Here is a 15,140-nt window from a genome sequence, read left to right as displayed (position 1 = left end):
TCTAACTTTTTTATTTTCAAAAGATGTTATGCCCTAGTCTTATGGAGACTCCAAAGACTGTGTATTCAGGGACAGCTGTAGCCCAGCCCCCACAGACCCCACAGATAACTCAATGGAAACGTTTACATCATTGCCCACTCCTAGAACTTACCCATACTACAATAGCTCGGAAGCCATGGTAGGAACCAAGCCATGGCAGGAACCAAGAAACAAATGACAACATTGAATTTAGAGGACACCTGGCTTTTTTGTCTATTTGTAAAAAGTCTCTTTCTTGGGGCTGCCTATCCAGCAGTACATCACTGGAGAGTCACTAACTGTGGAGGGACTTGATCTCGCCATCTGTGAAGCTGCCCAAGGTCTCAGCACACAGTGCGCCATCCCCCAAGGAATCTGGATGGTTCTGTATTGCCTGAGCTTACTCATTCTGTGTCAGCTGTCACCTCTGTGCTTGTGATTCTAGGAAAGACTGCTCCCTCTCCCCACCCTCTCCCTACTGCTTCATCAACCCCTAATGCCACCAGAACAAATTCCAGGGCACTGACAAGATCATTTATAGAGAAAGAGGAAAATTCTTCACCAAATTGGCAGACGTTTTCTGGTCTCTCTGCCCCTACCCTCAAAGTCAAAGCCATGCAGAGATTCTGGTCCCTTATGATATCATTCAAGACTGGGAAAGCACAGCACCATAAGTCGGTAAAAGAGATCTTTAGATGGTGCACCAAACCATCTGTTACTTTGTGGAAGGGGACAGCTGCCTGCTAGTGATTAGGGTGGCATGAATATAGTGTCACTCTAGGGTAAGTCTTGACAGCCAGTCTTTGGGGTCTGTCCTGCTAAGTCTCCTTAGTCCATTGTATAATGGAATACAACAGACTGATAATTTATCACGGCCAGAAATGCATTTCGCCCATGGCTCTGAAGTTCAAGATCAAGGGCCACACTTCAAGAGGGCCTTCGGGTTGCATCATAGTATGTCTAAAAAGCATCCCATGAGGAAGAGAATGAGGGAGAAGAACATCCAAGATATTCACTCTAAAGAGAGCCACTCCCTCCATATCGACACGAATCCCTCAACAACGGCTGGATTATCTCTTATTACCCACTTTCCAATCCTGTTGCACTGGGAGTTCTAACACACGGACTCTGGGCATATGTTCACAGCTTCCCATTACCACGCGAATTCCTGAAGGGCTGGCTCCCCCTCAGCAACCTCCCTACCTGTTTCTTGATGGAACAGGTGCCAGACATCACTGTTCATCCCTGAGGTCCATGAAGGGCATAGACACACCCACTGACATAAAGGATATTCACAGACATGCACACGCTTACCCATCAGCATGTCCACTGCAGCGCTGTCTACAGGCAGAAAGGGAGACAAACTAGCTGTCCAGCAATAGAGAAACAAGAAAATACAGCACAACCCTCCCATACGGGGCTAGGCAGCAGTTTATACTGACACAGGAGAGGAAAGAGGCCACACTCAGCAAGCTCATTCTATTTAAGGATATATGTAGAGTTATACAACTTTTTCTAAAGGAGAAAGAAAATACAGTATTAAAGTGGGTGGTTTTACTTTCTTCTGTCTCCTTTTGGTGTTTCCCTTGTGCCCGACTCTAACATGTATTTGTGGACGCGTACAGAGATGGCAGGCACGCAGTCACAATTCAGCTCCTTTTATCTAGACCCAGTCTCATCAACACGACTTGAACCGGCTTTGGGGTTTGACACACAGATCTGTCAGACTGGAGATACTCAAATGATAGGCTGGGGAGTATAAAGCAATGAATTCCTTTAGGGCTGTGCCCCTTCGCTCAAAGTTAGCCACACCCACATCCCCTAAAACACATACACACTTAAAATTGCCCAAGAGTGACCATTCAACAACTAGACTATCCATCGGCTATGGACCAACTGGCGTCTGCTGAGAGGGCCATGGCCATGCTAGGAGTCAGCCTCCAGTCCTGGCTCCCTGGTTCGGTTCACCCCTCCTCTTTCCAGCCTTTCATTTCTCCACCCACAAAATAAATAAGATGTTTGGATTTGGACAAAGGGCCCACCCAGGCCTTTTCTTAGAATCCTTCATTTTAACCGCATTGTTCATATTTCAAGCTCCCCCTGCCCCTCCACCGCCCCCCCCCCGCGCCCTGCCTGTTCCCATGATAGCCCCAATGAGCTCAGAGGAACCCCTATAGGTATGAGAAGGGACCGAGGACCCAGGCAAGGAGGCAGAGTCCCAAACGAAGGGGATCTAATCCTGAATCCCCTCATGGAAACAGGAGCCATGGTGCCCAACGGAGTTGAGGTACAAAGTCAGCTGTTTTCTCCTGAAGGCCGCTCTTAGCCCACCTCCCAGTGGGGCCTGCAGCCGGCTCACTTCTCTTGCACAAGGTCCCCAGGGCTCCTTTCTGCTTCCCCAAGGTTTTATCATCAACATGTTCAGCTCTTTGTCATCATGTTTTATTTTTGAGAACCGCTTTCCAGCCCGTGGCAGGCGTCAGGGTTTCGGGTGTCCTTGCTTCTTTAAACCTCAGCTCCCTCATCAATAAAATGAACCTGTAGAGTGGGTTGGCACCGGCTCAGTGGATAGATTCACTGGTCAGATTTACCAAGTGCCATCTTGTGCAGACCCCTGGAGTCCCACTCAGACGGGGCAGCCCTTGCGGGACTCTCCCGGGCGAATAAATATCCAAAATACCATAACTGTCGAGCACACCAATATATTTAAGTGTGCAACAAACAGGGACCTTGTGGTAATGATGAAAGGGAAAGGCCTAGGGAGGGGAGGGGAGGGGAGGGGAGGGGACATGCCTGAGGCCCCCAAAGTGGTGAATGCAGAGGAGGAGCTGAAACCCAGATCCCTCCCCTGAGCCAGGGATTTTCCAAAGCAGGCTTGCATCTGCCAAGACAGAGGACACCGGATGGGCAAGGGGTGAAGAAAATAGGCCTGCTGGTAGCTCAGATTGGAAGCCTTGACCAAGCCTACGTGAAGAGAATTCTAGCAGCTGGGAACTGGCGGCCCTGACAGGCTCCTCTGCCCATCCCAAAGGCCAGCAGGCTGTGTCCCTCCTGCCGTCCCCACCCTCTGTTCTGCCCTTTGCTCTTGTCTCTGTCCAACCTGTCTGGGTGTCCTTCTCTGACATGTGGTTGGTCCACCCTTCTCTACACGTGTCTGTCTGTCCACCCTTCACACATCTGCCTGGCGCATCAGCCTCCCTGCATCCCTGGGCCTCCTCGCCGCCCTGCCCCCGCCCCCCACCTCTTTGTGGGTGTCGGGCTGGCTGTGCGCAGAGGGGCGCGGCTCGGCGCTCCCACCTCCCCCGCATCCCCATCTCAGCGATGACCCGGGCCGCGCCGCAGCCGCCGCCGCCGAGCTGAGACCTGGGAGCCGCGCCGCCGCCGAGGAGGACCCAAGAGGGTGACGGTGGCGCGAGCGGCGGCGTGGAGACGGCGACGGGCGGCGAGGCGGGGCTGCGGCAGGGCAGGGCAGGGCCCCGGAGACGGCCGCCAGCGGCTCGTTCGGGGATCGAGGGTGCGGGTCCGCTCGACCCGGCCCCGCCGGTGCGCCCCGCCCCTGCACGCACAGCAGGCCCAGGCGGAGCGGCGCGACGCCCCAGCCTAGACCGAGCGCCACGGCATCCGAGCGGGAGCCGGAGCCCGAGTGGGACCCGAGCTGGAGCCGAAGCTGGAGCCGGCACTGCGGCGCACGGAGCGGAGCGCGGCAGCCAAGCCGAGTAAGGGGCTCGGGGCACAGGGAGGGCCTCGGAGGGGGTCCCGGCGGCTTAGGCACGCGGCCGGGGACGCGCTGGGCGGCGGGGGACGCGGTCCCAAGCGGAACCTCAGTGCGCGCGGAACTGAGCGGCTTCCCGGGACTCTTGCGGTTCCTGCTCCCAACCCCCCCCCCCCCCCCCAGAGAGTCACAGAGACCCGCGCACCCCCAGGGAAATGCAAGGAACCCGAGGTCTCCTGCCTGCCTGAGTATCAAGCGAGTATCCTCCGGGTGGAAGCCCAAGACAGGATCCCCAGGTCCCTCGCCCTCGGTTTGGAGGGTCGCGGACCAGCCCACTCAGTAAAAGACACACTAGGGTGCACTCTTTCTGGGGTGGGAGAGGAGAAGGGCTGAGGTTCTACGGAGTTTGACCCTCTCCCACCACCTTAAGCCAGGAAGTTTGGCGTTCCAACGGGCTGCTCACCTGGATCATGCCCCTGATACTGTAGCATCTAGGACAGAAGATGCTTCCTCGCCACCCCTCATCCCCCACCCCCGGCAGACTTTCCCAAGTGCGTCTCTTGGGAAGGACCCGAAACTGAATCGGAGGTGGCGGTTCTGCTGACTGCGCAGCGCTGAGTGGCACGGCCACCCCTCTCCAGATTCCTTCCCAATCTGGGCGATACCCACTCTCTCCCAGCTAACTCCCGCAGCCCTTCCTGGTTGTCCTTCGGACTCTGCAGTCCAGGAACAGGTGGGTAGTGCCGACCCTGGGCTACTTTCCTCAGCCAGCCACTCCGTTGCCAGCATGGGCAGCCAAACCCAGGCTAGGAAGTGGAGCGCACAGTGACGTGCTAGAGAAACAGGGGGCTGCCAGAGTCTCGATTCACCGAGTCCAAGTGCACCTGAGGGCCAACAGAGGGTCCTGTAGGTTCTCCTCAATTGTATGGGGTGCTAACTAGAACTTCACCGAGTGCCTCAGTTTCCCTCTTTGAAAAGTACGCACGATTCTGTTAGTGGACTGTGTAGAAACTTTAGGGCCATAAAACACTCTTGGCTGATTCCCTAGCTGTGTGATCTTAGGCAAGACCCTTGACTTCTCTGAGCTTCAGTTTCCCACATCTGGAACGTATGGAAGATGAATCCAGATCATGAGATGATTCTTCTGGGGCGCCTGACAATTTATCTAGTACTTGACTGCTTTTGGTCACAGGTGTCATTTTCTGAGGCAAAGTGAGTTTCCCTGATGTGAGGGAACATGACGCTGCCCTCCTTCCTGCCCTCTAAGAAAGGCTTTGACTCCCCCAGGGGCCTGCTGAAGTCTCCTTTAGCCCCCCTTTCTCAGGCACTTGCTGGCATCCTCTGCCTGCCCAGACCCTCTCTCTATGCCTCTGTCCGGGTTGTAAACGGCTCACTGACTACAACAGGTGTTCTGCCCTTTTTCCTTTGGCTGGTACTTGCTGCCCCAAGCTGAGATACCCCCACACGATTGTTCATACCCTGTATAAAGGAGTCTGCACACACCTTGGTCCACTCTGGTGTGGGTGAAGGGAGGATTGTCTTCCATGGGGTGGTTTAGGTGAGCCACGGTGATGTTCCAACGGGTAACAAGAAGCCCAGTGAGTGGGACAGCGAGGTTACCATGAGTCAGAAGGGTACCCTCTGTGATGATTTCTTATTGACTATAATGTGTCTGTTCTGGCCGGGAGGTCACAGGGCCATGATAACTCTAATAAAGGAATTGGAGCTGGTGACAGACAGCATGGTTTGAACTTAAGAGCTGCCCTGTTATCTGAATAGGATCTCCCTGAGTCTGGGGAGCTGGGGCCTTAGGCCCAGAGCAGGCCAGTCAGATGCCCATGGCTTAGGGAAAATAGGAGCATCCATGGTGGGAGGACAGGCATGGAGGGTGTAGAGGGGCAGGAGCATTGGTGGAAAGAAAGCAGAGGACACCCATGTCCCTGCTACCTAGAACTGGAATGAAATTGGAAAATGTTCCCACCTGTTGCGGAACAGAATGGCTGCCTCCTTGGGGTTCTTCTCTCCAGAAGTCCCTCTCTCCTTCCCTTGTAGTCACCCCTATCCCTCCCCCACTCACTCACTGGGGTACCCCATTCTTTGCATCTTCCATAACCCTCTCCCCTCCTCTTCCCGAATTAGGTTTGTTCTCCTGCTCCATTCAGTATTTGGAGCACAGCTGATAGGGAACGTGATGGGGATGTGGGATGATCATGGGTCTCTAGCAGTAATCAGCTGGACGCCCTCAAAGGACATCACTGTCACTCGGAACCCTAGTCACAAAAAGCGTGCAAGCATGGGCTAGGTCACAGGAAGGCCCTAATCAGCTCACAGCTTCCCAAAAGAGAAACTGAGGCCAGGGAGGCATGCCCCTTGGCAAGTGAGCACAAGACAGAGTTGTGGCTGTGAGCACTGCTCTTGGAGCAAGAGGCAGCGTTTACGCGTTTGGTTCTGGGCATGTTCACAGCCTCAGTGTTGTGAACATGGAGTGAGTATTGATTGCACACCTGTCGTGCCCCTTATGAAGACTAAAGAAGTAACACATGGGAGGCCCATGGCTGCATCCAGTGGTCCCGGGCCAGGGGCCCTGCCATGACTGTGCTGGGAACATCCCTCATGCTTGGATTTGTAAGCACAAGCACATATCCTCTTTGGTTTCAGACAACAGCATTCTGGTAGAGTGGAGGCAGGGGGACACATCCTGTAAGCATCCCGCTGTGTCAGTAGAGAAGCCCGAGGCTCTGGAAGGGTAAGGACTGGAGCTAGGTATAGAATATATACCATCACTGTGACTCATCCTAATTTTCCACGAGTTTGTGAAATTGATAATTAGCACATTTTAACTCTGGCGGCATGCAATTCGTTATCAAGATAATTCCTCTGTGGAGATCTTTGATCATTTTGTGGCTGAGAGCTGAAAATGAAGGTGCTTACGCTAAGCCCGTGGCTATCACAGTTTTAGACACTCCTTCTACTCGAACAATTATCAAACTCATTTAGTCCAACTGACATAAAAGAGCAGTCTCCCGCCCCTTCTCTCCACCTCCGCAGTTTTCCCTGCAGCATTTATCGCCTCCGGCATCCATAGCCCTTACTTGTCTATTGCCTTCCCCCCAGCGATAGCACTCACTGTGATATCTCCTGAGACTAGAATAGCACTCAACATCGAGTCTGCTCTGCAAAACTCATAAGGTCCTTACAAAACAGAGGTCTGCTATTTTTATTATTCTTGCCAAGTGTTCAGATTGATTCAAAACAAAATGTTACGGTATGGGAGGCACCGTTCCCTCAAATATTCAGCAAACATGACTTGCTTCCAGAGCTGGAAGAGATGGCTCAGTGGTTAGGAGCGCTTGTTGCTGTTCTGGCAGAAGACCAGAATTTGGTTCCCAGAACCCACACAGAGTGGCCCACAGGCACCTCCAACTCCAGCCTGATGAGATCTCATGCCCTCTTCTGACCTCCAAGGCGCACGCATGTGCACACGTGAGCGTACGTGCACACACAGGCACACAGGAAAGAAGAAATCCTTTTAAAAAGACTTAAGTATCAGGGATAATTTGATGGCTGTTAAAAGGAATGAAGATCACAGGGCCTGGTGATGTGAACTCTAATCCCAACCACTCTGGAGGCCGACAGAAGGGAATCATGGGCTCCTAGCAATTCTGGGCTACGGAGTGAGTTCAGTGCCAACCTGGGTGACGTAGTGACAAAAATAAAAAGTGCTTAAAGACTCTGAAGGTTTTGATGATGCAGCTCTGGAGTGGAGTACTTGCGTCACATACACAAGACCCTGAGATCAAGCCCTCGTGCCACAAGAAAAGATTAGTTTTCAAACATCTTAATGAACCCTGTTATCCATAAATTAGATGGTGAACTAACTTAAAAAAGAAAAATCAGTCATAAAGGAAAAGTTCAAAGGCAAATTAGTTTTAGCCATTTTCAATGAACTGGCATTGACTTTTTTATCCAGTTATTTTCTACCACAAAAGGCTCTTTCCTGAACCTTCGTTTTGATGATTCTTCAGATTATAAAATCAATATGTTTCACTGTAGAAAATTTCAGATACCATAAAAAATATAAAATACATGAAAAACTCTCCTTAATCCCTCCAGTGTATTCTATTTTCATCCTAATCTTTTGCTGTGTGTGAATGTTTTCGCTAGAATTTCCTTCTACAAAATAAGGATCATGCACAGTTCTATAACCTGTTGGGGTTTTCCTAGAATAATCAGAATTCTTTTTACATCTAACATCATACTGAGAGTCTATATGTTATTACATTTTTTAAACATTATTTTGTAGCTACATAATATTCCACTGTAGAGATTCTATGAATCTCAAAAGAGACTTTGGGACTCTTAAACAATGTTGAGACTGTGATAGACTATGGAGACTTTTGAAGTTAGACTAAATGCTTTTTACATTATGCTATGGTTACAAGTCTGTGGGGGCCAGGGAGTGGAATGTAGTGGTTTGAATAAAAATGGCCCTCGTGGGGAAAAAAAATAATAATAATATTCCACTGTAACTGCGTACCGTAATTTGATCAGTCTCTCTCTTCTTATTGGTGGCCACATTGGGATTATGTCATATTTTATTTTTAAAATTAACATCTGCCTGGGTCTCTTCTGATGTCACCAAGCCATGAATCGGGCTTCAGTATACTCTTGGGCAGGACCAGACCCGCTTGCAGATAGCCATGTTCATGAAGAACATCAGACCTCTATGGTTTGGCCACAAGGGTGGAATTTGACCCAATAGGGCAGTGGTTCTTAACCTGAGGATCATGGTCCCTTTGGAAAACCTATGTCTCCAAAAAATGTTTACATTGTGATTCATAACAGTAGCAAAATTACAGTGGCAACAAAAATAATTTCATGACTGGGGTTGCTATAACATGAGGTATATTAAAGGGTCTCAGCACTAGGAAGTTGAGATCCCATTGCTATAGAGGAACAAGTCTGGTAAATCAGGGCAAGTAGAGACCGAAAAACTTCCAGACAGATCTTACCCAATCCAGTACAGCCATGTGTGACCAGATGTTGTCCGGGGAAACAGAGGTGCTCCCACACCCTATGTCTAATAACGCCGGAACTCAGGCACCTGCCAGCAAGCTTCAAGTGGCCATTGTCTTCTCCCACTCCTCCTCACCCCACTCCTGAGTTCATTCTCCTGCCTTTAACCCCAGGATAAACAGTGTATGACTTCGGGGTACTCACTGAGGCGTGAACATCCTCATTGAGGAAGTCCCCAACTGGGTCCCTTCCTGTGACAGGACTAAGTGCTGTTGCTGATGTTACCTCTGCTGGGGTAAGCTGGATAGCGCTCTTGCAAGAACAGTGCATCTAACCAAGTCCAGGAAGGTTTCTCACTGCCTTCCTGCTCTGAGTGATCACACGCACACCCACAGATCTAGGGAACAAAGCCCTGTGAGATGACATCATTCATTCACTCCATAGTCACCATGCACTTCCTGTGGCTCGGGCTGGGTGCTAGGTTATCTATGACACTGACACCTACGGTCTGCAGTTGCCCTCGCTACACCTGAGCAAACGCAGAGCCGTGATCACCTCCTCCCCTTTCACACCATCTTATCTCAGATCCACATGTCTGTCAAACTCACCTGCACGTTCCCATCCAGAGTATTTGAGTGCTCTGCTCTGAGCAGCTAGAGTCTCCTCCCCTAGGGATCCACCCAGCCTGCTGACTGCTATCTCTGCTCCCCTACCACCCCCTACCGAAGCCCACTACCGCCGCTTTATCCAAATGCACAGCGCCCCACCTGCACAGCTGTCTCTGCTCTGTCTTCCCTATCATCTAGTGTGCATGCCCATTGTAACTCTGCCTTTAGCAGGAGAGGTGTGTTATGGACACAGACCGTCAAAGAATGACTCCATCTGCAACTCCCAAGACCTGGTACACATGGAAGAGGCCTCTCACCCATCACTTGGTGTTCAGGGTCACCCTAAGCCCAGAGAGATCTTTCAGAAACAATAAAAGCTGACCCTGCGGCTGCCCAGCTTTGAATCTTCCTAGGACCCCACTTTGGGCAAGGTGTCTCCCCCCTTACCAGGCCCCTTTCTGCTTCTGTATCTCAGAACTCATTTATAAAGTTGAGGTTCATACTGAGGACCTGATAGGCCGACAGCATGGGACAGCAGTGGACAATGTGTCCTGTCACGTGACCTCCGTAATGTGGCTAGAGCCCCAGCCCATCCCAAAACCCTTCCCTGTCTGCTGTCCTCTTACGTGTGGCTCCTGGATCCAGCTCCAGCCTTGGTACTGAGTCTCCCCTGGAACTATTTCCCAGTAGATCCCACATCCTCCTCTCTCCAGGTCTGAGTGTCCCACAAGCCCAGAGTAGAGGTATGCCAGGGGCAGGAACATAAAGAGATATACAAATGGCGTGGTCTAGCCACACACCATTCAGTCACGTCAAAGCCTGGAGTGCCGCCTGCCCACCTTCTCTTGCATCCGCAGCCAGACAATCCATCAGAGACTGAATCACAGCGGGGAAAAAGCTGAGTCTCTGATGCTGGGCTCAGAGAGAGGCAGGCAGGGTCATTGTGACCTCGGATGGGCCCATGCTCGCCAGGACAGGTGGGGTGCACTCCCCACAGACCGAAACCCATGGTCTCAGCCCACCTGAGCCTGGCTTGGTCAGCTGCCCTCATCACCGTGTCACGGCTGTGTTCACATGCAGGGACCTGGGTGGGTACTTGTTCACACGACACCATGCATCCAGCCCCTTTCTCCTGGGGACGACAACAGAGTTTTGCCCAAACAGAGAGTCTGATGGGCCAGGCAGTGGTTTTCCCATGGGTCTCTTGGAGATCCTCTAGTGGGTAAAGGGAAGAGAAAATAGATTGGGAGTTTGAGCATCTTGCTGCTTCTTTAGAGTACAAACAATCTCTCTTGAAAGCCAGGGATCTATAGATCAGGAATACAGCGCTTGCCTGTCACGCATGGGGCCCTAGGTGTGGTCAGCGTTCAAAAGGCTGAAGCAGGAGGGTCTTGAGTTCAAGGACAGCATGGGCTACTTATGAGAGCTGAACTTAAAAAAGAAAAACAAAAAAAAAGTAAACTTTAAATGATTTGAGGGGGATCCCTTGCAAGCCCGGATGGGGTACATGCTGGGAAAGGGCAGTCAACGGCTATGTGTAAAGTGTTAGCTGTGGTCCACAGTGCAGGGCTGGCATGGTGGCCCTGGCTGTGACAAACATCGGTGTCAATATAGGCAACAGGATACGTGGAGATGATCGGCTCTGCATGGTGAAGGCCTGCCTCTTGGCATGTATAGTATGACTTAAAAACTGTCTCTACATAGTAGCATATGCTGGTATCAGGCTAAGGCTGGCTTACCCCAACAGGTACTTTTGAAAATGTCCTCTAAACTGGGCCCCAAGCGAGGGTGCAGAGACCCTGCTGCCCTTCCATGCTCCCCAGATGCTGTGTCTAGGATCATCTAGAACTGGATTCAAGGATGTTCGCAAGCTGGGGAAGTGTCCCCATTGTTACCAATCTGTCACCAGCAGTCAAGGAAGCTTCAGGAAGAGATCCTGAAAGCTGGCCTGTGGTGGCCTGCAGGCACAGCTCTCCTGGCTCTCTTTTCTGTGACCTTGAGCAAGTAAGCACCTCAAGCCTCCATTTTCTCATCTGCAAAACTGAAATGGTTTTCCTCATCCCAAAGGTCCTGTCCCAATAGGGCAGGGGACTCTAAGTGGCACTTAGCAAGTGTTTGGTTAATGTGAACCACATGTGTAGAGCCCACTGTCCCCAAAGACTCCCACATAGGACTGTCTACTTGAGTCACTGACCACATGTAATACAGGACTTATTAGACCCTGGACTGTAAGACACCCACCCTCTCCACACCCTGAGACTCACCAGCCTTCACCTCAGTCTCCAGGTTCAGAGGAAATGGTGATCCCAGAGAATCCTCTCAGAGAGGCAGCACCCTAAGGGGAGCCCCTCAAGAGAAGGTGACCTGCACCTCTCTATGGCATCTGGTGTCCCCAAGATCAGCACTACAGGAAGTATCTTCAGTATGCACTTATTAAACCCCAACATTATGTCAGTGCACCAGAGAGTCAGGAAGACCCCAGGGCTGTGGGTGCTAGAGAGAAGAGCTGGACATTTTCCTAAAGGTGTCGGGGAGCTGTGGAAGGGGCTCAGGTGAGGGATTGATGCGTCCATTCCTCCTTTAAAAGAGATTTCTCAAGGACTGGAGAAATGGCTCGGTGGATAAGAGGCTTTCTCTGTTAGCATGAGGACCTGAGTTAGACTCCCAGCACCCACATTTAAAAAGAAAAAAAGCCAGAAGTGGCCATGTATGCCTATAACCCCAAAGCCTATGACCCCAAAGCTGGGGGCGGGGATGGAGATAGGATCTCCAGGGCCTGTCGGCTCCAGGTTCAGTAAGAAACTATGTTATAAGGGAACAAGGTAAGGAATGTAAAGCAGGACACCTGATGTCTTCTTCTGGCCTTCACACACATGTAATCTGCAAACGCAAAGGCCACATGCCTGAAAGTTCTTCTTTAATCTCCTAGAGTGTAACTGGTGCTCTAAGCAGCCTGGGAGCTCAAACTCCTACCCTCCCTCCCCAGGTCAAAACTCTCCCTTGGTTTTTATGAAGACCAAGAGTGGATGTCAGGCCAGCCTAGGGCTCACACTGGCAAAGCTGAACAATGTTGAGGGGTGAGTGGTAAGTCACTACTTACAGAGGTGTCCCCAGATCACCTGCATTCCTCTTGCCCCCACAGAGAACAGAGAGAGTACCGTGAGGCCTGCCACACAGAGGCTCCTGAAGCATCATCAAGCTTATCCCTGCTTTCCCAGGAAGGATATGAGGTTCAGGAAGGTGAAGCGCTTTGGCCAGAGTCAATGCCAGGAAGTACTGCATTGACCTTAGTCTTAAGGGATCAGGGAGAAGAACAAGGCAGTGCAGAGGCAGTTCCTTGTTCACTTACTAAACAGAAAGGCCCGTGTTTCCACGCAGTATGCGTAGCCAATGGGCTCCATCCAAACTCTGTGCCTGTTTGGAACGGAAAACACCTGTGGAAGGGGCTCCTAGCTGAGACAAGACTGAGAACCTCTGGGTCTGACTCTCACAGGTAAATTCTGGCCACATGATGCCACCCCCAGTGTCCCCGAGGAAAGGGTTAGGCTGTTTCCCCAGGACTCAACACCCATGGTCCTAATCACTCCCAAAAGCGCGTTTTAGGGGCCAGAGAGAGGGCTCAGAAGTTAATAGCTCTGACGGCTCTTCCAGAGGTCCTGAGTTCAGTTCTCAGTAGCTGTATGCCAACAACTGTCTGTAACCCTAGTTCAGGGGATTCAACATCCTCTTCTGGCCTCTAAGAGTGGCAGGCACACAAGTAGGCACAGACATATGGGCAGGCAAAATGTCCTTCCACAGAAATAATAATAAACTTCTTAAAGCACATTTTAGTTTCCGAAGTCAAGTGTGCCTCTTGATAAATAAAAGCCCACACTATGTCCTTTGGGGACACACAGGGAGGGATTGAGTGGGTTCAAACCTTCAGTGGCCTGAGAGGACATTGCTCTGAAAGCGGTTCCCCTTGTAAAGGAGTGTTGAAGTGGCCTGGCATGGCTGATGCTACCCTGAAAAATCCAGGTGTCACACAGAGTTCATGTGGAGCTAGGTTGGGGTAGGGAAAGGAAATGACTTTTCCTTTCATTTGTTTTTCTAATTGGTGATCTAATGTGTTGGGTGCCTTTCAAAAGGAGGTGCTGGCTGACTGGGGACATGAGCAAAAAACAGACCTGGAGTCTCACCCCAGCTGTAATTGGCAGCTGTATGATCTCGGCCAAGCTACAAGACCTCTCTGAGCCTCGATTTCCTTATAGACAAAATGAGGAGGAAAAGAGCAATCTGGCTCTTAGGGCAATGTCACAATACAGTCTGAGCTAGGAGGCACGGAACACCCTCCCAGTGCCAGCCAGGAAGCCTCAAACAGGCTTCTCTCTCCTCTGCATGTTTCCCGTATGAAATGAGGACTTTGGACCAGTCTTTAAGGATCCTGACAGCCCTAAGGCACTCAGGATGCTATAGTCTATGGAGGATGTGGAAACAGCAAGTCTTCACAGTAGAACTCCATGGCATTACTCTCCCACTCCAGGGTCTCCCAAAAGAGAGATCCACCCTTTACACATCACCGTGACCCCAACACCCATTCACCCCACCCCTGCACCCACAACCCACACCTTGTAGCCCAGGAATACCAGACTAGGAACATGTTCCTAAGTCCCACCCCACCTAGTGATGTAAGTACACAGCCTGTAGACATGGGGGTGCTATAGGCACCCTATCACCTGCCTGTTTGTGTCTCCACAGGTGAGTGGAGGGGCCGTCCCCTCAAGAAGTCCGAGCTGTGCTCGAGGGCAGGCTGGCTCCGCTGTTCTGCTCCAAGGATTACATGTCCTTCAAACGCCCTTGCCCCTGTAAGTCTCTTCCTCGTCCGTCACTGTTGGGGTCTAAGCTGCTGCAGAACTAGAGGGTGGAGTTGTAAAGTTGGCATTGGGATGGTTGACCAAGGCACTGAGGGGAGTCTGACCAGGGCTAGTATAGAGAGACTTGGGGACTGGGGTGTAGAGGGGAAGCACAGGTCACCCCAACAGCCACAGTGGGCTCCCTGGAAACTGAAAGTCACACTTTGTCCTGTTCCCAAGATGTGGCTCAGGGTCCGTCTGAAGCACAGTGGTGCATTCTCCCCCATCCACAAGGTCATGGCCAAGCAGCTGTAGGCAGTGTTGGCTGAGACATGCTAGAAACACCTTCTTAGGGCCTTTGTTGTGATGGTGTGATAGGTTGTGTGGTTTCCATAGCAAGCGAAGAGCTTAATTTCTTCCTACACTTAAATACCCACAAGCAATGCTTCGTGGATTTCGGTCCCACAGAACAGTTCCTTGGGGCTGACTGCCCTAAGGAAATTCACCCCGTAGCTCTCACCAGAAAGTTCCCGCTGACTGAAGAAAACGCATGACTTTGTCTTTAAGAGTCTTCTCATGACTCCCCACTGTGAGGAGTCCATTGGTAGACCAGCCAGGTGTCCTCTTAGAACTCAAGACAACAGCCTCCATAGGCTCTCCGGCTTGGCCTCCACCCTCTCAGGCGACCTTCATGGCTCTGCAGCAGAACCTGCTTTCTCTCATTACACACCTGAGCTCCTCAAACTGGCATCACTTGTCCTTTGAGGAGCATGCCTAACTGCCTATCCCTTGTTGAGAAGTCGTGCCTGTGTGTTGAGGTGACATCAGAAGTTTCCCATCTGACACCTTCGTGTCCACACTCACACCTTGGTGTCCATGCTCACTCCATGACTCGGCAGGCCTTAGAGAGAGGTGAGGTGCCATATGGGGTCACATGCCCCCTCTTTTTAACAC

At 51.3% G+C, this 15,140-nt stretch overlaps 1 protein-coding gene across 1 annotated transcript in view; it reads left to right on the top strand.

The window, feature by feature from the left end:
• Nucleotides 1–3,001: 3,001 nt before the first annotated feature.
• Bean1 (brain expressed associated with NEDD4 1) overlaps nt 3,002–15,140 on the top strand; it is a 43,082-nt gene continuing 30,943 nt past the window's right edge. The window contains exons 1-2 of the mRNA XM_026778886.1: nt 3,002–3,734; nt 14,092–14,198. Of these exons, the coding sequence (XP_026634687.1) occupies nt 14,174–14,198 (25 nt within the window). The 5' untranslated portion in view covers nt 3,002–3,734; nt 14,092–14,173. The remainder of the gene's footprint in view (nt 3,735–14,091; nt 14,199–15,140) is intronic.

This window comes from Microtus ochrogaster, chromosome 4 (assembly GCF_000317375.1).
Source record: "Microtus ochrogaster isolate Prairie Vole_2 chromosome 4, MicOch1.0, whole genome shotgun sequence".
In the NCBI taxonomy this organism is placed as follows: domain Eukaryota; kingdom Metazoa; phylum Chordata; class Mammalia; order Rodentia; family Cricetidae; genus Microtus; species Microtus ochrogaster.
This window is presented reverse-complemented; position numbering and strand designations above follow the sequence as displayed.